Source organism: Odontesthes bonariensis, chromosome 14, assembly GCF_027942865.1.
Source record: "Odontesthes bonariensis isolate fOdoBon6 chromosome 14, fOdoBon6.hap1, whole genome shotgun sequence".
NCBI lineage: Eukaryota > Metazoa > Chordata > Actinopteri > Atheriniformes > Atherinopsidae > Odontesthes > Odontesthes bonariensis.
Window position 1 is genome coordinate 8,935,773 of NC_134519.1, and position 23,895 is coordinate 8,959,667.

General features: G+C 40.9%; 2 protein-coding genes across 2 annotated transcripts in view; one reads left to right on the top strand and one right to left on the bottom strand.

Annotated features, from left to right (window-relative positions):
• Window positions 1-5,629, bottom strand: part of LOC142398666 (receptor-type tyrosine-protein phosphatase N2-like) — a 295,961-nt gene extending 290,332 nt beyond the window's left edge. The window contains exon 1 of the mRNA XM_075482757.1: window positions 5,339-5,629. Within this exon, the coding sequence (XP_075338872.1) occupies window positions 5,339-5,426 (88 nt within the window). The 5' untranslated portion in view covers window positions 5,427-5,629. The remainder of the gene's footprint in view (window positions 1-5,338) is intronic.
• A 6,000-nt stretch (window positions 5,630-11,629) lies between these two features.
• Window positions 11,630-23,748, top strand: LOC142398900 (properdin-like). The gene is made up of 11 exons (XM_075483132.1): window positions 11,630-11,690; window positions 15,755-15,893; window positions 16,645-16,808; window positions 18,636-18,803; window positions 19,314-19,523; window positions 19,600-19,767; window positions 21,033-21,227; window positions 21,316-21,489; window positions 21,808-22,005; window positions 22,392-22,503; window positions 23,622-23,748. The coding sequence occupies exons 1-11, from the start codon at window positions 11,630-11,632 to the stop codon at window positions 23,746-23,748; spliced, it is 1,716 nt and encodes a 571-aa protein (XP_075339247.1).
• Window positions 23,749-23,895: the final 147 nt, after the last annotated feature.

Sequence of the window (23,895 nt, forward strand, 5' to 3'; positions counted from 1 at the left end):
AGCTCACTTTTACTTCGCTACGTCCATTTCAATACTTACATGAAGGGGACTTTTCACTCAAGTGCTACATTTATTTGACCATAGAAAACAGTAGCTGCATGATTTATAAGCTTAAATTATGAATTCAACAAGATAGTGGAGCTGCAGATTATCTACAAGAGGACAGGCTCACAGGAGAAGCAGATGCTGGTTAGCAGCCAATGTGATAATGCAGCAGGCCACCACAAATACAACCCAGCAGCAAACATGCTGGGACTCCATGGCTGTGTTCTAAACCGCAAACTACATACTACATACTTGCAAACTGCATACTGATCGATCAGACAGTATGCAGAGCGTTTACCCACAATGCATTTCGCTCCTGCCCGAGCCGAAATCAGCCGGCCTGAAGCTGATTTCACTTAAGTTCTAAACTCTGTAAACTTTAGCAACATTTGAAACATTTTCAGGTGAGAAAGTAGACGTTTAGATCCCCAACATGTTGAAAATCTGACAAAATACCGGCTAGTTACCATTTTGTTCCCACGAATTCGGCGCTACTAAAGCTAGCCGCAGTGAGCAACGCACTTCCGGTTATTCTCACAAAATAAAATACCCGTTGCCTTTTATCATAGGGAAAGCCATTAAGATACAATTGGTGCTTTTGTTTTGAAAACAGGAAGTGAACCTACCCTCGTTGTAGCTAGCTTGAAACTGCCGTTTTGACAGGAAATGACGATCGGCGACGTCACGTTACGTTGCATCTTGGGTAGTTTGAGTATGAGTAGTAACCTCATGATGCATACCCAACATTTCAGAGAATCTAGTATGCATCCGGGAACTCAAACTCGCTTACTCAAACTCGCATACTAACTCAAAAAGTTAGTAGGAGTAGTAGGAGTAGTAGGAGAAGTATGCGGTTTCGAACACAGCCAATGACAAATAAAAATAGAATGCAAAGATTAGCAAATCTCATATTAGCTATATTTAATGCACAATCAATAGAAAACATGCTATTTGATAAGAAATATGAACAAATGAAAACAGTTGGGTTGGGGGCGTTACTTTAAGGAAACAGCTGGAGGGACATGTAACGAGTTAGTTTGGTTGACAACAGGTCAGGAACATGATTGGGCATAAAAACAAAGAGCACCTAAGAGAAGCAGAGTGTCTCAGAAGTAAAGACAGACAGGATTCAGTAATACCTCCAGAAATCGCTGCTTGTGAACACAGTCCACGGGTTAAAGCTCTGTCATGCACAGAAGAAGCCACATGTGAACATGATCCAAAAACATCTCAGTCCCCTTTGGAGAAAAGCTCATTTAAAATAAAAGTAAAGTGGGAAACTGTTCCGTGATCCAGTGGATGAACCACTGTTGTGTCTACACTGGAAAACATCTAAATCTTACCAAGTATATTTTTCTCATTGAGTATCTCATTACACTTAATATAAGACACAACTGCCTAACAAGTACCATTTCAGCCAGATATAGGGACTTGTTTTAATACAATACATCTTGAATATCTTGTTAAGTGAAAAACTCTTGAAAACAAATTGTTTTGAGTCATATTTCACATGACACAAGCTTTTTTTTTCATTTGAAGAGGTTTTTAAGCTAATTTCAAGATCACTTTTTAACTCAAAAGTCCTAAATATCACATCTTATTTCAAGAAATCTTGACAAGCCGATTTTCACTCGTTCCATTGGCAGATTTTTTTGCTTATTTCAAGAAAAAACGTCTTGTATTTGTTGTTTTTGTTACTTATTTTTGGAGGGGCATCTTTTCCAGTGTACACATAAGAGACTCTTCCACTTCTCAAGCTGAAGGAAACTGGAGGACAAAAGAAGAAGAAGTGTCAGGCCTAAAGAACTATCTACAGCAGATGAACAGGATCTGAAAGTGATGTCCTTAAGAAAGAGGAAAACATCCAGCAAAGACCTGACACAGGAGCTGAGAGATGCATCTGGACCTTCAGCTGATCCATCTGCTGTTGGCCCAAGCCTCATCAGAAATGGGCTCCATGGAAGGGTGGCTGTCAGGAAGCCGTTCTTAAGGAAGGGAAACAGGGAGAAAAGGCTGAGCTGTGCCAAAGGACACAAGAAGTGGGCTGAAAATCAGTGGCAGCAGGTCTGATGGAGGGATGAATCCTCCCCAGAGCCCGGAGCTCAACATTACTGAAGCAGTGTGGGATCATGTTGGCAGAGAACGCAACAAAAGGCAGCCCACATCCAAAGAAGAGCTTTGGGATGTCCTTCAAGAAGCCTGGAGAACTATTCCTGAAGACTCCTTAAAGAAGGACAGAAAGCTCGTCTGAGAGGGTTCAGGCTGTGCTGGAGGATAAAGGAGCTCAGAGCAGATATTCACTTTAAAGCTGCTCAGAACTGAACAAACTCTGTTTCTGCCTTTATATGCTGCATTTGTTACAATCACCAGCCTATCTTTTTGTTCTGGTCTTTTCTCTCCTCTCACCTGTTCCTCTCCCTTCTTAAGCAGATCTTCCAGCGCAGTTTGTTGCCAGATTCTCTGCTTTTCTGACCTCAGTGAGCAGCTCTCCAGCAGTCTGTGCATGGATTCCCCTCGTCTGTGACCCCTCGGTTATTGCCTTTGTTGGATCTCTGGCTGTTTGAAGTGTTTTTGGGTTCTGTTGGCTGTTCAGTGGGTCGACCTTGTTTAGACCCTGTTCTGTTTCCCTCCTGCAGTATTGTGAATCCTCTGATGGCTTTTGTTTGCCTCACCTGACTTTCTGACCTGATTCTTTCTGAAGGAACTAGGATTTGGAGCCCCCTGTCTTCCTCTACATCTCCTCTGTCCTAACCTCTTCTCATTCATTAAAGCCAGGATCTGCCTAGTTACCTGATCACCGTTTGGACAAATTCCGTCTCCCTCCAGCCTTTGTGCCCGTTCCATCCTTTTCCAACCGCTGCTGCGGCATCACGACCTCCTCCCTGAATGCTTTTGAATCCCATTTTTCACTCCCACATGTGAGTTCTCTCCCTCCTCGGTTTTGATTTCTGACTCTGTTCAGACTCTGCTGGGATCCTCCATCTGACCGAGTCCTAACTGCTGCTGCCGGCCACGGTGGGATCCTGCTCAACACTTCCTGAACTCATCTCTTCACTTTGTATTCTATCAAATCCAGTACCCTTCATTTCCATCAGGCTGAACGGTTCCCTGTCGTCAAATTTAAGGTTTTCTTGAATGTTTTTAAGTGTTTAAACTCCATGGGCCCGTCTTAAGTGACTCCACTCAGAGCCCTGGGGTCCGCCGACCAGCTCCTGTTGGCTGTTCCCAAAGCTAAAGACCAGAGGTGATGGAGCCTCCCGTTGTCTGTCAGCTCCTCTCAGTCTTTAGCTCAGTCAGAATCCAGACTGAAAACCTCTCTCTTCCCTGGCCTTCCACTAGCTGAAATGGAGTTTACCTTGGCTTGCTACTTTTATTGTTACTGTTGTTATTTTATTGCTAATTTATCTCAAATTTTATTTTTATCTGTAGTTTTTATTGATGACTCTCTTCATATGTGATGCAGTTGCTATTGCGAAGCACCTTGGTCACCTGAGGTTGTTTTCATGTGCTATATAAACAAATTTTGAATATATATATATATATATATATATATATATATATATATATATATAGCAGTATAAAAGTAAATGAGGGGGGGGGGGGCTCAGGACTCATACAGTTATGAAAACCTATTCCCTTAACACTGTTAAATGTCATATACCAGGGTAAGGTTCTCAATAAGAGGTACAGAATTGGTGCATTGAGGCATCAAAATGAATCTAAACATTTGCTTTAACTATAGAAATCTGTAAAGCTGCTGCTCATTAGAGTAAAACAGACAACATTTCAGTTATAATTCACACGCAGAGTTCTCTGCTCTCCTCCGTGTTGCTGCTCGTCTCAGCTGAGGCTGAGCTGAGCTGAGCTGAGCTGTGGCTGTGGCTGTGGCTGTGGCTGTGGCGGCCATTCTGCGTGCTGCTTATGTAACCTGATGGAGGCTCTGGAGACGCACGCAGCTGCCTCTGAGCACCAGCTTCCCGCTGTTCTTTGGTCCACAACAGTTCTCTGCATCAGTCTAACTGCAGGCTCCACATCTCAAGTCACCGGGGGTTCGGATTAGATATCAGCTATTTATAGACTCCGTGCACGAGCGAAATGAACGTCTTCAGCCAGCACACACAGACGCACACACACAGACGCACACACGCAGACGCACACACGCAGACACACACACACAGACGCACACACACAGACACACACACACAGACGCACACACGCAGACGCACACACACAGACGCACACACACAGACGCACACACACACAGACACACACACACAGACGCACACACACAGACACACACCCATATTTCCAATCGATAACCGGCTCGAGCAGGAGTGCAGAGCGCGTATAATCTCATCTTTCATTGCTTGGCACTGATGTTTTCGCTGATTGCTGCTGCCTCCTCTTGTTTACAAATTAAAGTACACAGAACTACTTTATCTGCCGACGCTCGTTTCCTTAGTTGGACCTTTTTTTAATTTGATCTACATGAATCGGACTAACTTGGATTTGATTGTATTTACAACGAATTGGACTCTAATTGGACTCTAATTGGACTGTATCTTTAAAGTAACAGTTGTTGTGATTTGGCAGAATGTAAACAAAACTAAATTGAACTATTATACTTGATAAATTCCTATTATTTGTTTTCTAATTTAACTTGATTTAATTTCACATTAAAATGTAATAACACGACCAGCTTTATTTCCTTTTGAAAACGTTTAGATGAAGTAAACCTTTAAGGTCTTTGTCTGCATAAATATTTCAGGCTTTACTTCACTTTCATATTGATTGTGTTCTGTTTTTCCTTCTTTGTACTTTTATCACCCTCGAGTCATTTCGTACTAATTTATACATTCTGATTCGTTTTATGTAGAAATGTGTTTACATCAGCACTTTTGTACCTAATTTAAATGCATTTTACCTATAGCTTTTGTCTGTTGTTTCAAACACATTGTCGGTTATTTCTGATATATATCTGAACCGTATTCATCTAAAGTAAGCCCCGTTATTGGCTTAAATGGGTCCTGACTGACAGATTCAGGCCATGTTATTCTAATAAAGGCTCATTTCCGTGTTTCTGGCTCTGTTTCCCCCCCTCTGAGGTTTTTCGGATCATTGTGGCGACGCGGATCGGAGGATGCGCGTGTTTGTTTTCCCTGCGCGCAGGTGAAGCTGCAGTGAATCAGCGCGCGGGCTGTTGACACAAATTTACCTCTCGGTTTGTCCAGAAAATGGCCCTGAGGCAGGAAAAACTGCCACAGGACGCGGAGGCTGCCGTTCATTTACTCACCGAACCGCCGGTCGGCAGAAGCGGGGAAGCGGCTCAGGGACGCGGTGAGGAGGAGGAGGTGGAGGAGGGAGGAGAGCAAAGGATCCATGTCTCTTCTGGTTTTGTCCTCTCGGCTGGTTTAAAAGGCCATCTTTTTCAGCGGGGCTCCGGTCGTCTTCCTGTCCGTTCGCAGCGGCCCCTCCGCGCCTGTAGGAGCAGAGGAGAGGCGGGGTGGATGCTGGAGGAGGACAGAGAGGATGCAGGGCGTTTCTGCTGCTGCTGCTGCTGCTGCTGGAACCTCGAGCGCCCACAGCATCATGGCACGAGCGCTTCCGGTGGAGGTCGTTTCAAATTAAAACTGAAACTCTAAATCACAGAAGCAGTAAAGTTTATTTTGGAATCAAGAGGCAGCTTAAAAAGTCACAAACACAGAAACACGAGACCCATAAATATGAAGAAAAAAAACAAGAAGCAAAAAGCCAATTCACTGTTGTATTTTACTACTTCCAAATAGATCAATTAAATTCTTGTTAAGGAATTAATTCGACTTTGTTTTCTTTACTTTTCAAATCAAAATCAAATTTATTTGTAGCACATTTCATGTACAAAACAATTCAAATAGCTTTACATAAAATAAAAGCATTGCAGCAGGGAGTGGAAGAAGCATTAAAAATATATAAAAGAATATAAAGAGAAACAAATAAAATCATTTAAATGAATTTAGAAACAAGCAACAGTCCAGATAAGTTCAAAGATATCGCGCAGATTTCATGCATAGACACATGAGAACAGAAATGTTTTTAACCTGGATTTAAAAATGTCTCCATTTGGTGAAAGTTTAATCTCCACTGGCAGTTTGTTCCACTTGTTGGCAGCATAACAGCTAAATGCTGCTTCTCCATGTTTAGTCTGGACTCTGGACTGGACCAGCTGACCTGAGTCCTTGGATCTAAGAGCTCTGCTGGGTTTATATTCTCTGAACATATCACAGATGTAAACCATCGGCAGGCTTTTAAAATCTATTCTGTGACTGACTGGAAGCCAGAGTAAAGATTTTAAAGCTGCTGTGATGTGTTCAGATCTCTTAGTCCGGGTTAAAACTCCAGCAGCAGCGTTCTGGATGAGCTGCAGATGTTTGATGCTCTTTGTGGGAAGCTCTTTTTCGTGACACTTTTGGTTCACGTTGCCAATACAAATCACACAGCCTGGCAGAAAATGATATATTGCTACAGCAAAAACCTGCTTGTAATAAACCACTTGCTGTTTTTCCACACAGCGAAGAATGTTTGGCCCACGTTTGATTTTAAATGATGAAGTGGATGACAGTTAAAGTGTATGTCTGCCTAAACTCTGCCACATAACCACCACACATGGCTGAAACCAGGATTTTCTTTAAGCTTTTGGAGCACATCTAAATTCACAACATGAATTGCTTTTTGATAATGGATACACATGTTTATGCCGGCTTCCTCTTTGTTTGGAGCATCCCTTGTAAACCTCCTCATCAATTAGCGCTACGCGCTTGCAAAGCTCATTTTGCGTAAAAAGGGTAAAAAAAGGGTGTACATTTCAGTTATTTTGTCTCACAATGAAACAAATTAACCCGGTAGCTGCATCTACCCAAAATTTAATTTAACCCGTTAGCGGAACTAGCGGAAATGTCATTTTTCCATTCCGCCACTAAATCGACTGCGAGGCCAGGCAGCGTTTTTCCAATCTTCCACTGCCCAGTTCTGGTGAGCCTGTGTGAATTGTAGTCTAGTACTAGAGTACTTTTACTTAAGTATTTTTTTAACACTAGTACTTTTGCCTGTAATTGAATACAATTTAAGCAATGTAACAGTCCTTGTACTTCAGTACTCTTTCCATCTCTGGTGTTTAGACTAAAATACATCATTTTAAATTTGTTTTATACATCAATTGTGGTATCTATGAGCTACAACCTGAGGTCATGAACCTCGCATAAAAGTGCACCATAGCTATTTCCTTCAGAGGAGAGGAGCCATCCAGCTTGTTGTGGGCGCTCAGTTCAAAGCCTGCATCTCTGATGGTATTTTCAGGGAAGGCCGAGCGTATTTCCAGAAGACGATGCCAAACTGCGCACTGCAACCTTTGGTGTGAGGCAGGAACCGGTCTCACCGGTTATTAAAAGAAGGAGGGATGTTCCACAGTGGTGAACGTTGTCCTGTTCCAAATTCTCTGAGACGTGTTGCTGCCATCAAATTCAACATGAAAGAAAGATGATTTGTTAAATCTATGTTCTATCGTGATTTTTAAAAAAAATGCTTTATTAGATTGGTACGTTTTTGCATTTATTTACCTGTTACACCAACATTTTTATAACCGTGGTTTAAAGTTTGCTTTGAAAGGTTTACCTGATACTTATTGTATTTGGTTCTGTTTCACTCGGAGGCACAATCACTTAAAGCTTCCATTTCCTTTGCATGGCAGACATCTGCAGTGTCTCCAGATCTGAACATAGATGGCTGATAACATTTGGTGAGCGTCCTCAGGCAGGCATCAAGATGATATGGTATATGGCAAGTCGACGTACTTTATGACCGTGATGATTTAGGAGGAAAATATCATAAAACTATCAATCAATGGCACAGATAACTCTTACAATCATTTTCCTAAAAGCAAAATTTGAGGGCAAAAGACCAAAAAATAGATATCCAACATGAAAATAGATAAAAGTACGTGCATGTTTGGTAACACTGTAAAGCAGAATTTTCAGTGAAGGTAGTATATTAATCCCAAATCAGTGAGGGAATAGTGCAGATTGCTTTTTGAAAATGGCTACAGTCGCTAAACTATTCCAGCAGGGGGAAGCAAAAGAAAGCCAGAACAGGACAAGCTCCGCAGAGTGGAGCTCTTTAACTTTATCTCGTTTCTATTTATTTATTATTTTTAACTTTATTTAAAGCCTCTGTTGGAGAATAGCTTGTTCTTATTGTTTCTGATGTGATGGATTTACAGCTCTATCTGCTGCCTTCAGCTGCTGGAATAAAACCTTGAACCCTGACTTAGAACTTGTATCTCCATTATCCCAGAGAAGTTTTTAATTAACAACACTGATACAGCCAGCAAAAATGCACAAGGTATTTCATTTGTGAAACCTCAGGAATATATGAGCTGAACGGGGAATATTATGGAATAGTGAGTGTCTGATGGCCCGAAGGTTGTTATTATGTGTAAAGTTGCAAAGTTGTAAAGTTTTTTTCCGGCAATTTGTCGGCAATGATTAAGGAAAATTAGGGCTGGGTAACGATTAAAATGTTTAATCTAATTAATCACATGATTTCCCTGATTAATCACGATTAGTTGCATTTGTACGCAAAATCCAAAAGTAGTGTACAGCTTTTAGCATTTAGTTTTATTTTAAATGTGCTTCCATATGAATGAAAGTGCCATAACATTTGTTGTGCAAACACACTTTTAACATCAGCATCTTTCTGTAGTTTTTATGTAGAAGCCTCGCTCCACTGTCTGTTTCCTTGAATGACTTGCTGCTATCAGTTGTGTGTTTTGCCTTTAAGTGATATTTTAGACTGGAACTACTACCCTGAGAAGACAATTCAACTTGGCAGTGTTTACAGATGACTTTGGTTCTGTCGACTCCGCCGTCTGGAAGAACTTTAAAAGGAAAATGGCCGAGTAAAAGTTCCGTACCCTTCTCCAGGTTTGGTGGATCCGCCGATTACTTTCTTTTCTTGTTCCGCAGCAGACAGCAACAGACTTTTACAAAATAAAAGCCTGTGAGCAACAGACTTATACAAAATAAAAGCCAAAATAAAAACCCGGTTTGAGTCCTGCATCGGATGGCCATTTGCTGCATGTCGTTCCCCCTCTCTCTGCCCCCTGCTTCCTGTTTCTCGGAACTTTCCTATCCATTAAAGGCACAAAAGCCCCAAAAAATAATAAAAAAAAACTGCGGTAATGCGCGATAAAATATTTCTTAAATAATTAATGAGTTAACGCGATAATAACGAGTTAACTCACCCAGTCCTAAAGAAAATACATCCCGTCACATTTGAAGCTGGACTAATCTTCGAAAAAACTTACAAAAACAAAATCACTGCACAGCGTGGAAATAAAAAACATTTTTAAAAAAGAAATGAAAACCTTTGGTATAATACGATTAATTATCTCATTAAGGAAAGTCACTTGATGCTGAGCACACAGACGCCTTAAATAAATCCAAATGAAAAGTAGAACTTAATCAGAGCTGTCAGAGTAACATCCCATAATGAAACATCCAGAAAAACAGGAGGGGAAACATGCTGAGAGAACTAATGACAAATGTGAGGCAGGTGTGTAGCAATCAGATGAAAGACAAGGTGAGTAACGAGATAAAACTAAACAGAATCACAAGAAAACAAGCTCCAAGACAAAAATAAAGAACACAAGAAATTCTGCTCTAAGCTCCAGAAAACCAGAAGAAGATCTAAACTAAAGTTTCTGCAACTGAAGAGGCAGAAGGAGAGGACAAGATAAACGCACGAAAACAAGGAAACAAACAAAGTTTTCAAAAGAATGAAGGAAAAATAAATGGATTTTTTTAACTGTCTAACTTCTGAGCAGAGGTTTGTTTGATCATACTCGGTGACCCCGGCCATCGTTGGGAAACAGCTGATCTGCGGGCTGAGGAATCTATGGAGCTGTCCGTGGTGCTGGACTATGGGAAGGATTTGTTATTGTTCCTTTTTCTCTCAGCCCTCCTCTGCCCAGCCTGTGTTAGGCCTTTGATATGCTCAAAACTCAGTTATATGGTGTATTTGAGCCCAGGTACTCTGTAGTGTTTTGTCTCCTTCGTAATAAAAAAGATAAGAAGCAGTGTATGCAATGTTGTGTTGGTGAAATATGCAAACTCCAAAGAAATCCAGCCTAATTCCAGGTTGTAAGGGAACGAGATAGGGAAAAATGCCAAAGGAGTGGATGCTTTTTCAATGTTTTAACAATCTGATTTCCAACTCGTCACATGATAAAAGTTGGTCAGAAGCCCGCTGCGTTGGCTATGAAAGCAGAAGGCACCGCCAACTCAAACAGCAGACATGTTTGGGCCCTGACCGAGCAGCTTCCGACATGTATGCCTCAGCTTAGGCGCTGGTCAGCGTGAGGCAAAGAGGAAACCAAATTTGGGGCCATGTCTGGTGGTCATATGGCTGAATTTAGGAGTCAATGTCATCCCAGGAGCTTTACGAAGGGTTACTGGACTACAAATTCTTGAAAAACACTTCTTCTTCAACAAAAAATAAGCCCAGTTGCCTTCATTTAAGATTTTAGGATTATCATAATCTGGACCACTGAGAATCTACACGAACACACAGTCAACGCCATCATTTAAGGCCGATCGTGGGCCGTAAGAAAACTGCAGATGTGGATCATGTCTGGGCCAAAAATTCATTTAAAATTGCTAGCTTTTGAACATGCATGCTGGTTTGTGCCACTATGACAGTGTCAAACGTAGAGTTTTTCAAACCTTAAAGCGAATGACCTGCTTTCTCTTTATTAAGAAACACCATTGAGCTGACATTTTGTTGTAAATTGGCATGATGAAAACTTAACTGAACGCAGCTGTGGATGTTTAGTGTAAACTGTGCTGCAGGTGGTGTGAGTGATGAGGTTAACCTGGGCTCGTTGCGCCACATTCAGCTGGGAAACTTGTATCCTTCGAGTTCAAACCTTGAAAACTTTGAAAAGTAAGCGAGGCTTTAATCGACCTCTAACCCCAAATTTAAAATGCAGATGTGAAAGCAGAACAAGAAAATACTTCTGAAACTGTGCTAAAGCGGTTTTACTTTTCCAACATCTGGATCACAGATGTATATCATATTAATATGCTTATTTCTTTAATGCTAACAATCCATTTGGATCTACATGCAAATTCGTGTTTAAATTCCATGTAAAAAAAATCTTGATTTGATAAAAACTTCTTTTAGAAAAGCACTTTATCCTGTAACCCTGCTCTGACGGGGTTAAAACACTTCCCGGCAGCACTTGTGTGTTTTATTGACTCGATTGATATGAAGGTTGTTTGCTCTCAGGTTGATCACCTTACAGGAAAGTCTGCTTTTACTCACAAAAACACATAAACCTTTGGAAGCCGTTTGGACTGCATTTACCCCTTAAAACTGATCATTAACATCACCCAAACTTAAATAGGGTCACAGTTCTTCGGCCTTGGTAGTTCACTCCATGGAAGGCTGCTGCCTCCACATATAAGCTATCCAAACAGATCTGAGGCCAGTGAGAACAGAGAAAGTGAGGTTTCAGTTTGTAGCTTCAGCTCTGACCTGCAGCAGCAGGAGAATGGATACTCTGACAGTTCTGCTGGTTCTGGTTCCCCTGCTGGTGTCTGTGGAGCGCTCAGGTCAGTTTTAACATTCAGCTTCTTTACGAAACCATAAAATATGCTGAGCAGATGTTAGCTCCGTAAATAAACCCCTCGTTTTTTGTTTTTTTCAATAGTTTTCTAGGTTTTTTTCCAGTTTTTCTTTGGACACCGGCTGCTTTTTCACTCATTTTCAGGCCAGTCTCATATCTGAAAACTTTGAATTGTGTCTTCCATCTCTTTGTTACTCCCGGCAGGTCACAAAGAGACATCATTTGTTAACATTTATTTAAAAAAAAAAAACTGCCAAAGATAACACAGTTTAAGAGACAAAACTGATTCCCAGAGAGCTGTTAGCTGAAAAGAATGAGCAGAAGCATTATGGCACTTATTTCTATTCTCATAACTTGTCTAAAAGCTTTAAAAAATTAAAGTTGCAGAAATGGTTCATTCGGAAATGGTGGTATGACTTTTGGTGCGAATTTATTTATGATTACCTAAAAACAAGTGAGAAAAGCCAGCCCACTTTGGGCATGATTTACAGAAACATCATTCAAAGCTTAAAAAGGTCACGGAAGTCGGATATTTCCCCGAGTGAATCTGAATCTTATGGATTTTTCCATGGAAATTATGAGAGTGTAATAATGTCATAAAAAACTACTTAAATTACTGTAGTTCAATGCGGGCAAATTATCCTCTTTATATACAATTTATACAACAAATGTAGGCATTGCAATAGACCTTGAGGTTTTCTCTTAAAGGGATAGTTCGCCTCTTTTGACATGAAGCTGTATGACATCCCATACAGCAACATCATTTATGAACATGTTCTTACCCCCTGCTGCGTACTGTGAGCCGAGTTCCAGCCTCGTTTTGGTGTTGATGAAGGTAGTCCGGCTAGTTGGCTGGGGCCACAAAAATTTCTTTCTCTTTATTTAACCAGGTGAACCCCATTGAGATCGAAATCTCATTTTCAAGGGGGACCTGGGCAGTAATCTGCAGGACATATCAACCTGGTTACAAAAATTAAAATTAATACATACATATACACAGAGATAAAACAGTATAAAACAATTTAAAAACAATGACACTGTTTAAAAGAATCTCGTTGCCTGTTTTTTAGAATCGCTCGAAATAAATCGAGTGAAATCCATTCAGTCATCTTGATTTCAGACTGTAGCTGATTCCAGACAGTGGGAGCCATCACACTGAAAGCTTGCTTCCCTTTCTCAGTTCGGAAGCGTGGAACATGCAAACGAAAGATGTTATTGGAACGTAAAGAATGGGAATTAACAGATCTAGTTAAAAGAGAGTGTAAGTATGCTGGTGCCAAGCCAAGCAGAGATTTATAAATCAGGATCAACAAATGATTGTTTCTCCGTACACTTAGAGGAGGCCATTCAGCTTTAGCATACAAATCACAATGATGTGTGAGACGTCTACAACCGGTTACAAATCTTAAAGCACAATGATAAACAGTATTTAATGATTGAAGACATTTGGTCGAAGCATTCATATATAAAACATCGCCGTAGTCCAGGAGCGGCAGAAATGTTGCAGCTACCAATTTACTTCTAGCTTTAAGAGAAAAACAGGACCCATTTCGGTAATAAAACCCAATCTTCATCTTCAGTGTACGACACAAATTTGCTATATGACTTTTAAAAGAAAGCTCTTTATCTAGAATAAAGCCAAGATATTTATAATTACTGACAAACTCAATTTGTGTTCCTGCTGTAGTGGTGAGCAATGGGGCAACATCTGTTATTTTTTTAGAATGTGAAAAAAACATTGCTTTAGTTTTTTCCACATTCAGGACCAACTTCAGCGTTTGTAAGCGGGTTTGAACTACATTAAATGCAGACTGCAAATACTGAATTGCCTGTGCCAGTGATGTAGCATAGCAGTAAATTACCAAGACGTCGGCATAAAAATGATAAAAAGCATTTGACAGATTTTCACACAAGTTATTTATATAAATAGACAATAAAAGTGGCCCAAGAACTGAGCCCTGTGGGACACCATTTAAAATTGTACAAATAGAAGAATTGAAGCCGCCCAGTTGAACTTTCTGGGTTCTATTTGAAAGGTAATCAGCAACCCACATGATAGCTTGATGTGAGAGCCCGATTTTATGTAAAATATCAATTAAAAGCGTGTGATTTACTGTGTCAAATGCCTTTGATAAATCAATAAATAGAGCGACGCAATGCTTTTTGTTATCAAGAGCCTGAATTAAGTCATTTATAACCTTTAAAGTGGCAGTAACAGTACTATGTTTTTTCCGAAATCCAGATTGTGCAGTTTGTAAAACACAATTGCAATCTAAAAAAGTCTTTAATTGATCTGCAACTAATTTCTCAAGAATTTTAGCAAGGATACACAGTTTAGAAATTGGTCTGTAATTGTTTGCCTGTGATGATTCTCCACCTTTAAATAGAGGCACAACAAATGCTGATTTCCAGACATTAGGGATTTTATTTGAGTTTAGACTTAAATTATAAATATGAGACAATGGCTCCGCTATAAATTCAGCAGCTAATTTTAGAAAAAAAGGATCCAGATTGTCTGGCCCTGCTGATTTCTTTATGTCTAAATTTTTCAATTCTCTGAGAACCTCGGCTGCACAAATAGGGGAAAAATCGAAAGTGGTGACATTACAATGATTTTTCAAAAACTGTTCATCAGTATTTATATTCACACCAGATGAATTTAAATCATCGAATAGAGAACCAACAGAGATAAAATGATCATTAAAATAATTTAAAATTGCTAATTTATCAGACACCATTTTACTTTTGTTCCAAACAAAATTTGGAAAATCACTCTGAGGCGCTTGTTCAGTAGCCAATTTCACTGTTTTCCAAAATTTCTTTGGATCATTTAAATTTTTTGTCATTTCTGCAAGAAAATAGTTTAACTTTGCTTTCTTAAAAAATGATGTACACCTATTCCGCAATTTCCTGAAACAGAGCCAGCTCTCCTCAGTATTGTATTTCCTTGCTGTAGCCCAAGCTGCATTTCTTTGTTTAAGGAGTGCCCAAATATCTGGGGAAAACCATGGATTATTTTGTCCCTTCACCCTGATTTTACGTATGGGAGCATGTTTATTTATTAGTCTTAAAAACTCTTCATAGAAATACTGCCAGGCAAGGTCAACATTGTCAAAAAGAGAGATTCTATTCCAGTTAAAAAATTGCAAGTCATGAACAAAAGCTTGATCGTTTAAGCGTTTTAAATCTCTTATGGTTAAGATACGTGGTTTAGGTTTACGTAACTTGAGATTTCTAACTGTGCCAACAGCACAATGATCACTAAGGTCATTTGCAAAAACTCCTATTCCTGTATATTTATGCGGAGCATTTGTCAATAAAGTGTTTTGCTTCTCAAAACAATATACGTTCAAAAGAGTAATACATTTGCATCGCAAAATCATTCATCCAGAAAAAAGTCAGACCTCACAATCGCTTGGCGCTATTTTCTCTCCCTTCGTATCACTGCCTGCTGTGTAGACCGTGCAAACCGTGGAACTCTGCTCACAGGACGCAGCAGGGGGTAAGAAAATGTTCATAAATAATATTGCTAGTATGGGATGTCATACAGCTTCATGTCAAAAGGGGCGAACTATCCCTTTAAGTCAGTATTTCAGAATGTTTGGTGTGAACCAGACCAGATTTTATTTACCCCCAGATTCAAATATATAGTAGATTTACAGGAGCAGAAGACTTAGTTCCTGCGACAGCTTCCATAAAACAAACCGGCTCACATTCATGTTTGCTGGTTTGGAAGTCTGCCTGAAAATTGTGCAACTTCTTAGTGGAAGCTTGAACAGACTTTCCCCCGTGTTGAAATCCTGGAATACACACAAACACACGTTAGTGATTTTGTTTTTCTGAAAACCCTGGCTGACAGATATCAGTCACCCTCAAATAACTGAAGTCCTGTTCCAAAGCGAGGGCCACAAAACATGTGTCCACAGAGCAGAAACGTCCGAATCAGCGTCTAAAACTAAAGGAAAACGAAGGGAGAAATCATGACTCAAGTTCTGCTGTTTCTTTGCCAGTATTCTGTTTACATTTCTGTGTGTGTGTGTGTGTGTGCAGAGTGTGTGCGGTGTTTCGCTCACTTCAACACGGCATCAGGTGAGTGTGATGCAGAGATCGGTGAGGTGCCTGAGGAAGACTGCTGTCAGAACCCGCACTATGGTTACCTGGCAACAGATGGAGAGTGTCGGTCGTGTGGGTCAGTCTCTCTCACACTCACACACACTCACACAAGATGTTAAGATTAGGGCTGGGCAAAGATTAAAAATTTTAATCTAATTAATCACGAGATTTCCCTGATTAATCACGATTAATCGCATTTGTACGCAAAATCCAAAAATGAATTCCAAAGTAGTGTATAGCTTTTAGTATTTAGTTTTATTTTAAATGTGCTGCCATATGAATGAAAGTGCCATAACATTTGTTGTGCAAACACACTTTTAACATCAGCATCTTTCTGTAGTTTTTATGTAGAAGCCTCGCTCCACTGTCTGTTTCCTTGAATGACTTGCTGCTATCAGTTGTGTGTTTTGCCTTTAAGTGATATTTTAGAATGGAACTACTACGCTGAGAAGACAATTCAACTTGGCAGTGTTTACAGATGACTTTGGTTCTGTCGACTCCGCCGTCTGGAAGGACTTTAAAATGAAAATGGCCGAGTAAAAGTTCCGTACCCTTCTCCATGTTTGGTGGATCCGCCGATTACTTTCTTTTCCGGTTCCGCAGCAGACACCAACAGACTTTTACAAAATAAAAGCCTGTGAGCAACAGACTTTTACAATAATAAAATAAATAATGAAAACTGCGTCAATGCACTATAAAATATTTATCGGCGTTAAAAATAATTAACAAGTTAACGCGATAATAACGAGTTAACTTGCCCAGTCCTAGTTAAGATGCTATAAGTTGTCTCATCATCAAGCCCCCTCTGAGTGTGTTTGTGTCTTCAGTCCACCGGTGTGGTCTCCGTGGTCGTCCTGGTCGCTGTGTAACACCCTGTGTGGAGACGGAGTGAGGCAGAAAACCAGGACGTGTTTTGGCACTGGCCAACCGACGTGTCACGAGCCTGGAGATAAGCTGAGGATGGAACCCTGCGTTGGAACCTGCTGCGAAGGTACACACACACGAGGGCTGAGCCATTTTATGGATACTGCTATATATATATATATATATATATATATATATATATATATATATATCCATATTTTGTTTCCCAGTAAAGTATCGATTTTTCAGCCGCGGGTATCGATTTTTAAATTTTTTTTTTTTTAAAGCAAACTTTATTGAAAAAACGCAGAACATTAATATAATACAATACAATGCTGGGGGGGGGGGGTCAAATTCAAGGTCAAGGTCATGTTTATTTAGCCTAAGGTGCTATACCTTACAACAACCTGGTTTGACCAAAGTGCTTTACATAAATAAATAACAATAAAATCCAACAGATACATTTAACAAAGAAATTCAGCAAAAGATAAAAACTATTTACACACACAGACAACATTTGTTTCTCCCAGGTCCCAAAGCCGGGGAGAAAAGGTGGGTTTTAAGAGATGTTTTAAAAATTTCGAGAGTTTCTGATGAACGAATATGCAGCGGTAACCATGGTAACCCATTCCAAGGTTTACGGGCAACCACTGCAACAGCTCGATGGCATTTAGTTTTTCGCCTGCATTTAGGCACATCCAGGTAAAGTTTGTTTGCCAACCTCAGAGCTCTGATTGTTCTGTGAACATTCAGCTAAATACTCAGGGGGGCCAGAGCGTTCAAAATTTTAAAAACAAACATCAGGATCTTAAAATCGATTCTGAAGCGGACAGGAAGAAAGTGCAGAGAGGCCAGAGCTGGGGTCATATGATCCCGTCTCTTTGTACCTGTTAAAAGCCGAGCAGCAGCATTTTGCACAAGCTGCAGGCGTCGCAGAGAGCGCTGGTCTAAACCTACGTGCAACGTGTTGCAATGATCCAGTCTGGAAAAAATAAAAGCATGAATCCCCTTCTCCAGGTCACTAGGAGAGAGGTGAGGTTTTACCCTGGCCAGAAGTCGCACTTTTGACCACAGATCCAACTTGCCTGTCAAATTTAAAATCACTGTCAAGAGTGACACCGAGGCTCTTTATGACGGAGCAGTTTTTTTAACCAAGGGAAGGGGGCGGAGCATCAACACAGTCACTGTAAAGTCCATGGCACCCAAACAATGTGACTTCTGTCTTTCTGTCATTTAGGTTTAGGAAGCTGAGGCTCATCCAAGTCTTGATGTCGGTTATACAGGCGAGTAGAGTTTGAACAGAGTTTTTACAGTTCATTTGTAAGGGGAGATAAATCTGAACATCATCAGCGTAGCAATGAAAAGACACATTATGTTTGCGGAGAATTGATCCAAGGGGACACATGTACAATGAGAATAATAAAGGGCCAAAGATAGATCCTTGAGGCACCCCGGAAGTTAGAGGGGTCACACTCGAAGAGAAATCTCCCAAATGAACTGAGAAGCTCCTGTGAGTCAGGTAGGACTGGGGCAGCATGAGGGCAGCACCCTTGACACCAACGTACTGTTCCAGGCGTGACAGCAGAGTCCTGTGATCTACTGTGTCAAACGTAGCTGTTAAATCCAATGTTACCATGACGACATTATGCAAAACAGTGATAAATTAGTTCATAAAAAGGTTTCTATTGTCTGGCTGTGTCGTCCTTCCGGTTCAAAGGTCGGACCACCAGTCCAATCAGTGACGATTCATGTCAAATCACACCGTCCCTTTTTTTTTTTAATTGAAAATTATGTAAGTGAATCAAATCAATTCGTATCGAATCGTTGGTGAATATCGTGTATCGTATCGTGAGATTAGTGTATCGGTGCAGCCCTAACACACACTCGGGATAAGAAACATCAAAGGCGTAACAAAAAGTGGTAAAAATCCACCTGTGTGTGTGTGTGTGTGTAGATAAGGAGTGGTACGCCTGGCTCCCTTGGTCTCCATGCTCGGTCACCTGTGGAGGCGTCGGAGTGAGAAACAGGAAGAGAGTCTGCTCCGGTCCTCCTGAGTGTCGTTTGGCCTGCAGCGCTCCCTCCGAGGAGACGGAGAAATGTGACTCCAAAAACCAATGTCCAGGTAAACCCGCTTTTTAGCCCACATGATGAAGTTGGTGGATTTTTATACATTCAGGCAAGTTTTTGAGTATTTTCAGTAAGGGAAATAAGTTTCATCATCATAAAAACGAGTAAATAAGTAAATAATTCAAGTTCAGAGTGTTAAGTGTTAAGTGCAGTTAACCTGGTCATGAATGGACCCTGAATAAGGACAGTGTGTTGATCTGAGGTCAGACCGGTGTGGATGATGGACGGAGGTCGATGCTCAGTTGGTTGATTAAGGTGGTGCTGCGAATCCTGCTGTTCTTTATGTTTAAACAAAAAACGGAAACGTTTCAGCTTCTAAAGCAGTTATTCTCCACCCGTCTGTCTCCACCCGTCTGTCTCCACCCGTCTGTCTCCACCCGTTTGTCTCCACCCGTCTGTCTCCACCCGTCTGTCTCCACCCGTCTGTCTCCATCCGTCTGTCTGCACCCGTCTGTCTCCACCCGTCTGTCTCCACCCATCCGTCTCCACCCGTCTGTCTCCACAGTCCATGGCACTTGGTCCAGTTGGCTTGGTTGGTCTCGGTGCTCTGGTGAATGCATTGATGACCAACGTGGTGACGCCATCATGCCCTCACGAACTCGACAGCGTACCTGTTCTAACCCCGCCCCCTCCACCGACACCACCCCACATGGGAACAGTTGCCCAGGAGACAGCTCCCAGAGGCAGGACTGCAGCGAGCTCCCAAACTGTCCAGGTGAGGGGAGAGACCTGTGAAAGTAGCTGAAATGGTTACAGGTGAAATGAGTGTTTATGACCGGCTGTTTCTGCAGTGGATGGCCAATGGGGGGCGTGGTCTCCACATGAGCTGTGCTCCGTCTCCTGTGGGGAGGGGCTGCAGCTGTCAAACAGGAAGTGTAACAACCCCGAACCTAAATATGGCGGCAAAATCTGTGAGGGGCCAAGCACTCAGAGCAGAGTCTGTCGGAGTCCCTGTCCTGGTAAGAAAACACACTCAAAGACACATAAACACAAACACACATAAACACACTCAAAGACACATAAACACAAACACACATAAACACACTCAAAGACACATAAACACAAACGCAAACACACAAAGACACATAAACACACTCAAAGACACATAAACACACATAAACACAAACACACAAAGACACATAAACTCAAACACAAAGATACACAAAGACACATAAACACACTCAAAGACACATAAACACAAACACACATAAACACACTCAAAGACACATAAACACAAACACACATAAACACACTCAAAGACACATAAACACAAACACACATAAAGACACATAAACACAAACACAAACACACAAAGACACATAAACACAAACACAAAGGCAAAGACTCAAAGACATAAACACAAACATAAAGACACATAAACACACTCAAAGACACATAAACACAAACACACATAAAGACAAATAAACACACTCAAAGACACATAAACACAAACACACATAAAGACAAATAAACACACTCAAAGACACATAAACACAAACACAAAGGCAAAGACTCAAATACACAAAGACACATAAACACAAACATAAAAACACATAAACACAAAGACAAAGACACATAAACATAAACAAAAAGACAAAGACACATAAACACAAAGACAGACAAAGACACATAAACACAAAGACAGACAAAGACACATAAACACAAAGGCAAAGACTCAAATACTCAAAGACACAAAGAAACATAAACACAAAGACACATAAACACAAACACAAACATAAAAACACATAAACACAAAGACAAAGACACATAAACACAAAGACACGTAAACACAAACACAAAGACACATAAACACAAACACAAACATAAAGACACACAAAGACACATAAACACAAACACAAAGACACATAAACACAAACACAAAGACACGTAAACACAAACACAAAGACACGATAAACACAAACACAAACATAAAGACACACAAACACAAACATAAAGACACACAAAGACACAAACACAAAGACACATAAACACAAACACAAAGATACACAAAGACTCAAAGACACATAAACACAAAGATACATAAACACAAACACAAACACAAAGACACATAAGCACAAACACAAACATAAAGACACACAAAGACACATAAGACACATAAACACAAACACAAAGGCAAAGGCAAAGACTCAAAGACTCAAAGACTCAAAGACTCAAAGACACACAGACGCAGACAGTGATGGAAACCTCTCTTGGTCTTTGCCAGTCCATGGATTTTGGAGCGGCTGGTCCAACTGGGGCGACTGCTCAGCCTCCTGTATCTCAGAAGGCCAAAAACTTCCCACGAGGACTCGCCACCGCTCCTGTTCTAACCCCGCCCCTTCATCCAGCCCGCCTGGCCAAGCTTGCCCGGGTCAGGCCAACGACGTGGGGAACTGTGAATTCCTGCCTTACTGTCAAGGTACGCATGCACTCATGCAAAGATACAGCAGGAAGAAAAGGACTCCAGAATTTCTGGATTCAGAATTGCTTCTTTCCGTCTGTATCAGTGAATGGAGTTTGGGGGGTTTGGTCGCCCTACTCTTCCTGTCCTGTTACCTGTGGGGTGGGCCTCCAGACGTCATCCAGGAAATGTGACAGCCCCGCCCCAAAACATGGCGGCACGCCGTGTCCCGGAAACGGAGATCAAACAAAAATCTGCTCGACCAAAGTTCACTGTCCAGGTAAACAAGGCTTCCGAGTGTCCGAGTCTCTGTAACAGCCTAAGGCTTTAAAAACAAACTTTATTTTGGAAAAAGTTTTATTTAAATAATGTTTTTCTCTACAGTGATGCATTTTTCATGCATGATGTTTCTATACGTTTCTTTGTACATTTATACTTTTATATATATTTTATTTTTATTTTTTTCTTCTTCCTCTGGCTAAACAGTTTTGTTACGTATATAATTGTTAATAAAGTCAAAAAAAAAAAAATTAATAATAATTATTGGGAGGAATTTTCTAGAGTCCCATTTTCAGCTGTGACTTCTGTGTGTTTGCAGTGAACGGTGTGTGGTCAGAGTGGACGAAATGGACCGTCTGTGCATACCCGTTTCGCCCCACTAATATCAAATGCAAGCAGATAGGCGGGAGCCAGACACGAGAGCGCACGTGTCTGTACCAAGATCACGGGGGGTCCATCTGCAGTGGAGACGAGCTGTTGCAATCACAAGTCTGCTACTATGTGGAAGGCTGTTACAGTGGGTATCCTTAAGAAAATGAACTTGGATTTAGAGAGAGTTTGAGTCCAGTTTGTTGCCATTGAAACAATTTGTTCGAGAGTGTAAAAAGTAAAGCAATGCTGCTTGTTAAAGGGATAGTTCGCCTCTTTCAGCTGTAGATCTGATGCGGGGATCTACAGCTGAGGCGCAGGTCAGATTGTACCCTTTAAAGCCTTTAAACAACTTTTAATTCACAGTTTGTGACTAAAATTAACTTTTGATGATGAAAATGTTCCAAGATTAATTATGTGTTTTGCTTTTTGGAAATTTTTATTTTATTTTAAAGTGTTAGCGCGTCTCAAATGAGGCTGAGAAAGCATTTTGTAGCAGTTTTACCGACCATTCATATCTTCTTTATTTTGCAGTAAAGGGCAACTGGGACGGCTGGGGGGAGTGGGGCAATTGTAGACCGCTGTGTGGAGCAGGCTCCAAACGCTCCAGGATAAGAAACTGCAAACCTGATTACAGTGAATACAGGTCAGTTTGCCGTTTACACACCACACCAGCAGCAGACAGACTAAAGAGTCAAGACAAGACAACTTGCTTAAGACAATTTTTCTGCTTTAGATTTAACCATTTTAGCCAAACAAAACTATATCTGACCAGGCAGCATTGGTAATAAACATGGTATTATAATTTATGATATATATTCATCTTTGTTCTCTTGGGCGTGAAGATACGTCACGCCATGTTATTCTAGAACGTTAGCGCCATCTTGCCTCTCACTCTTCTCGGTATTGACATGTTAAAATAACCGTACACGCACCTATTTATTCATATAATATCATTATTGATTCAGCATCCTTTAAAGGGACAGTTCGCCTCTTTTGACATGAAGCTGTATGACAGCCCATATTAGCAATATCATTTATGAACATGTTCTTACCCCCTGCTGCGTCCTGTGAGCCGAGTTCCAGCCTTGTTTTGGTGTTGATGAAGGTAGTCCGGCTAGTTGGCTGTGGTTTAAAAAATAAAGCGTTTTGCTTCTCAAAACAATATGCGTTCAAAAGAGTAATACATTTGCATCACAAAATCGTTCTCCAGGAAAAAGTCAGACCTCACAATCGCTTGCCGCTATTTTCTCTCCCTTCATATCACTGCGTGCTGCCGCCTGCCGACAGCCTGTTACGGTGTTTACTGCTCGGTCTACACAGCAGGCAGTGATACAAAGGGACAGAAAATAGTGCCAAGCGATTGTGAGGTCTGACTTTTCCTGGAGAACGATTTTGTGATGCAAATGTATTACTCTTTTGAACACATATTGTTTTGAGAAGCAAAACGCTTTATTTTTTAAACCCCAGCCAACTAGCCGGACTACCTTTGTGGAGGCCGTAACTCGGCTCACAGGACGCAGCAGGGGGTAAGAAAATGTTCATAAATAATATTGCTAATATGGGATGTCATACAGCTTCATGTCAAAAGAGGCGAACTATCCCTTTAATGATCCAAATTACCGTGTAAATAGAAGAGTTATTGTTCATCTGACACTGAGGAGTGAAGCCAAAGTGCCTCCATCAACAAAGTTGTAAACAAAACTTTCTTATGAATAAAAACGTTTATGTCCTCTGACTACATCTGTGCGTCTGTATTTTCAGTCCCACTATTGGTCGCTTGGAGGAGGAAGCACATTTCTACGGATATCCACTGCTCGACTGCGGCGACGCTCCTGATGGGAAGGAGAGAGAATCTCAACCTTGCCTCAATGCCCCTCCCTGCACCTAAGGAGTTCAACACTGAAAGGGTTCCAGGCGCATTGATCAAACTGCACTGTAAGGTTGCAGAGGACATTTTTCTTCCCTTACCATGTATTTGATAAACAGGCTCAGCTTTGTGTCACCACCTGGTGGACACCATAAGAAAATGTTGGTG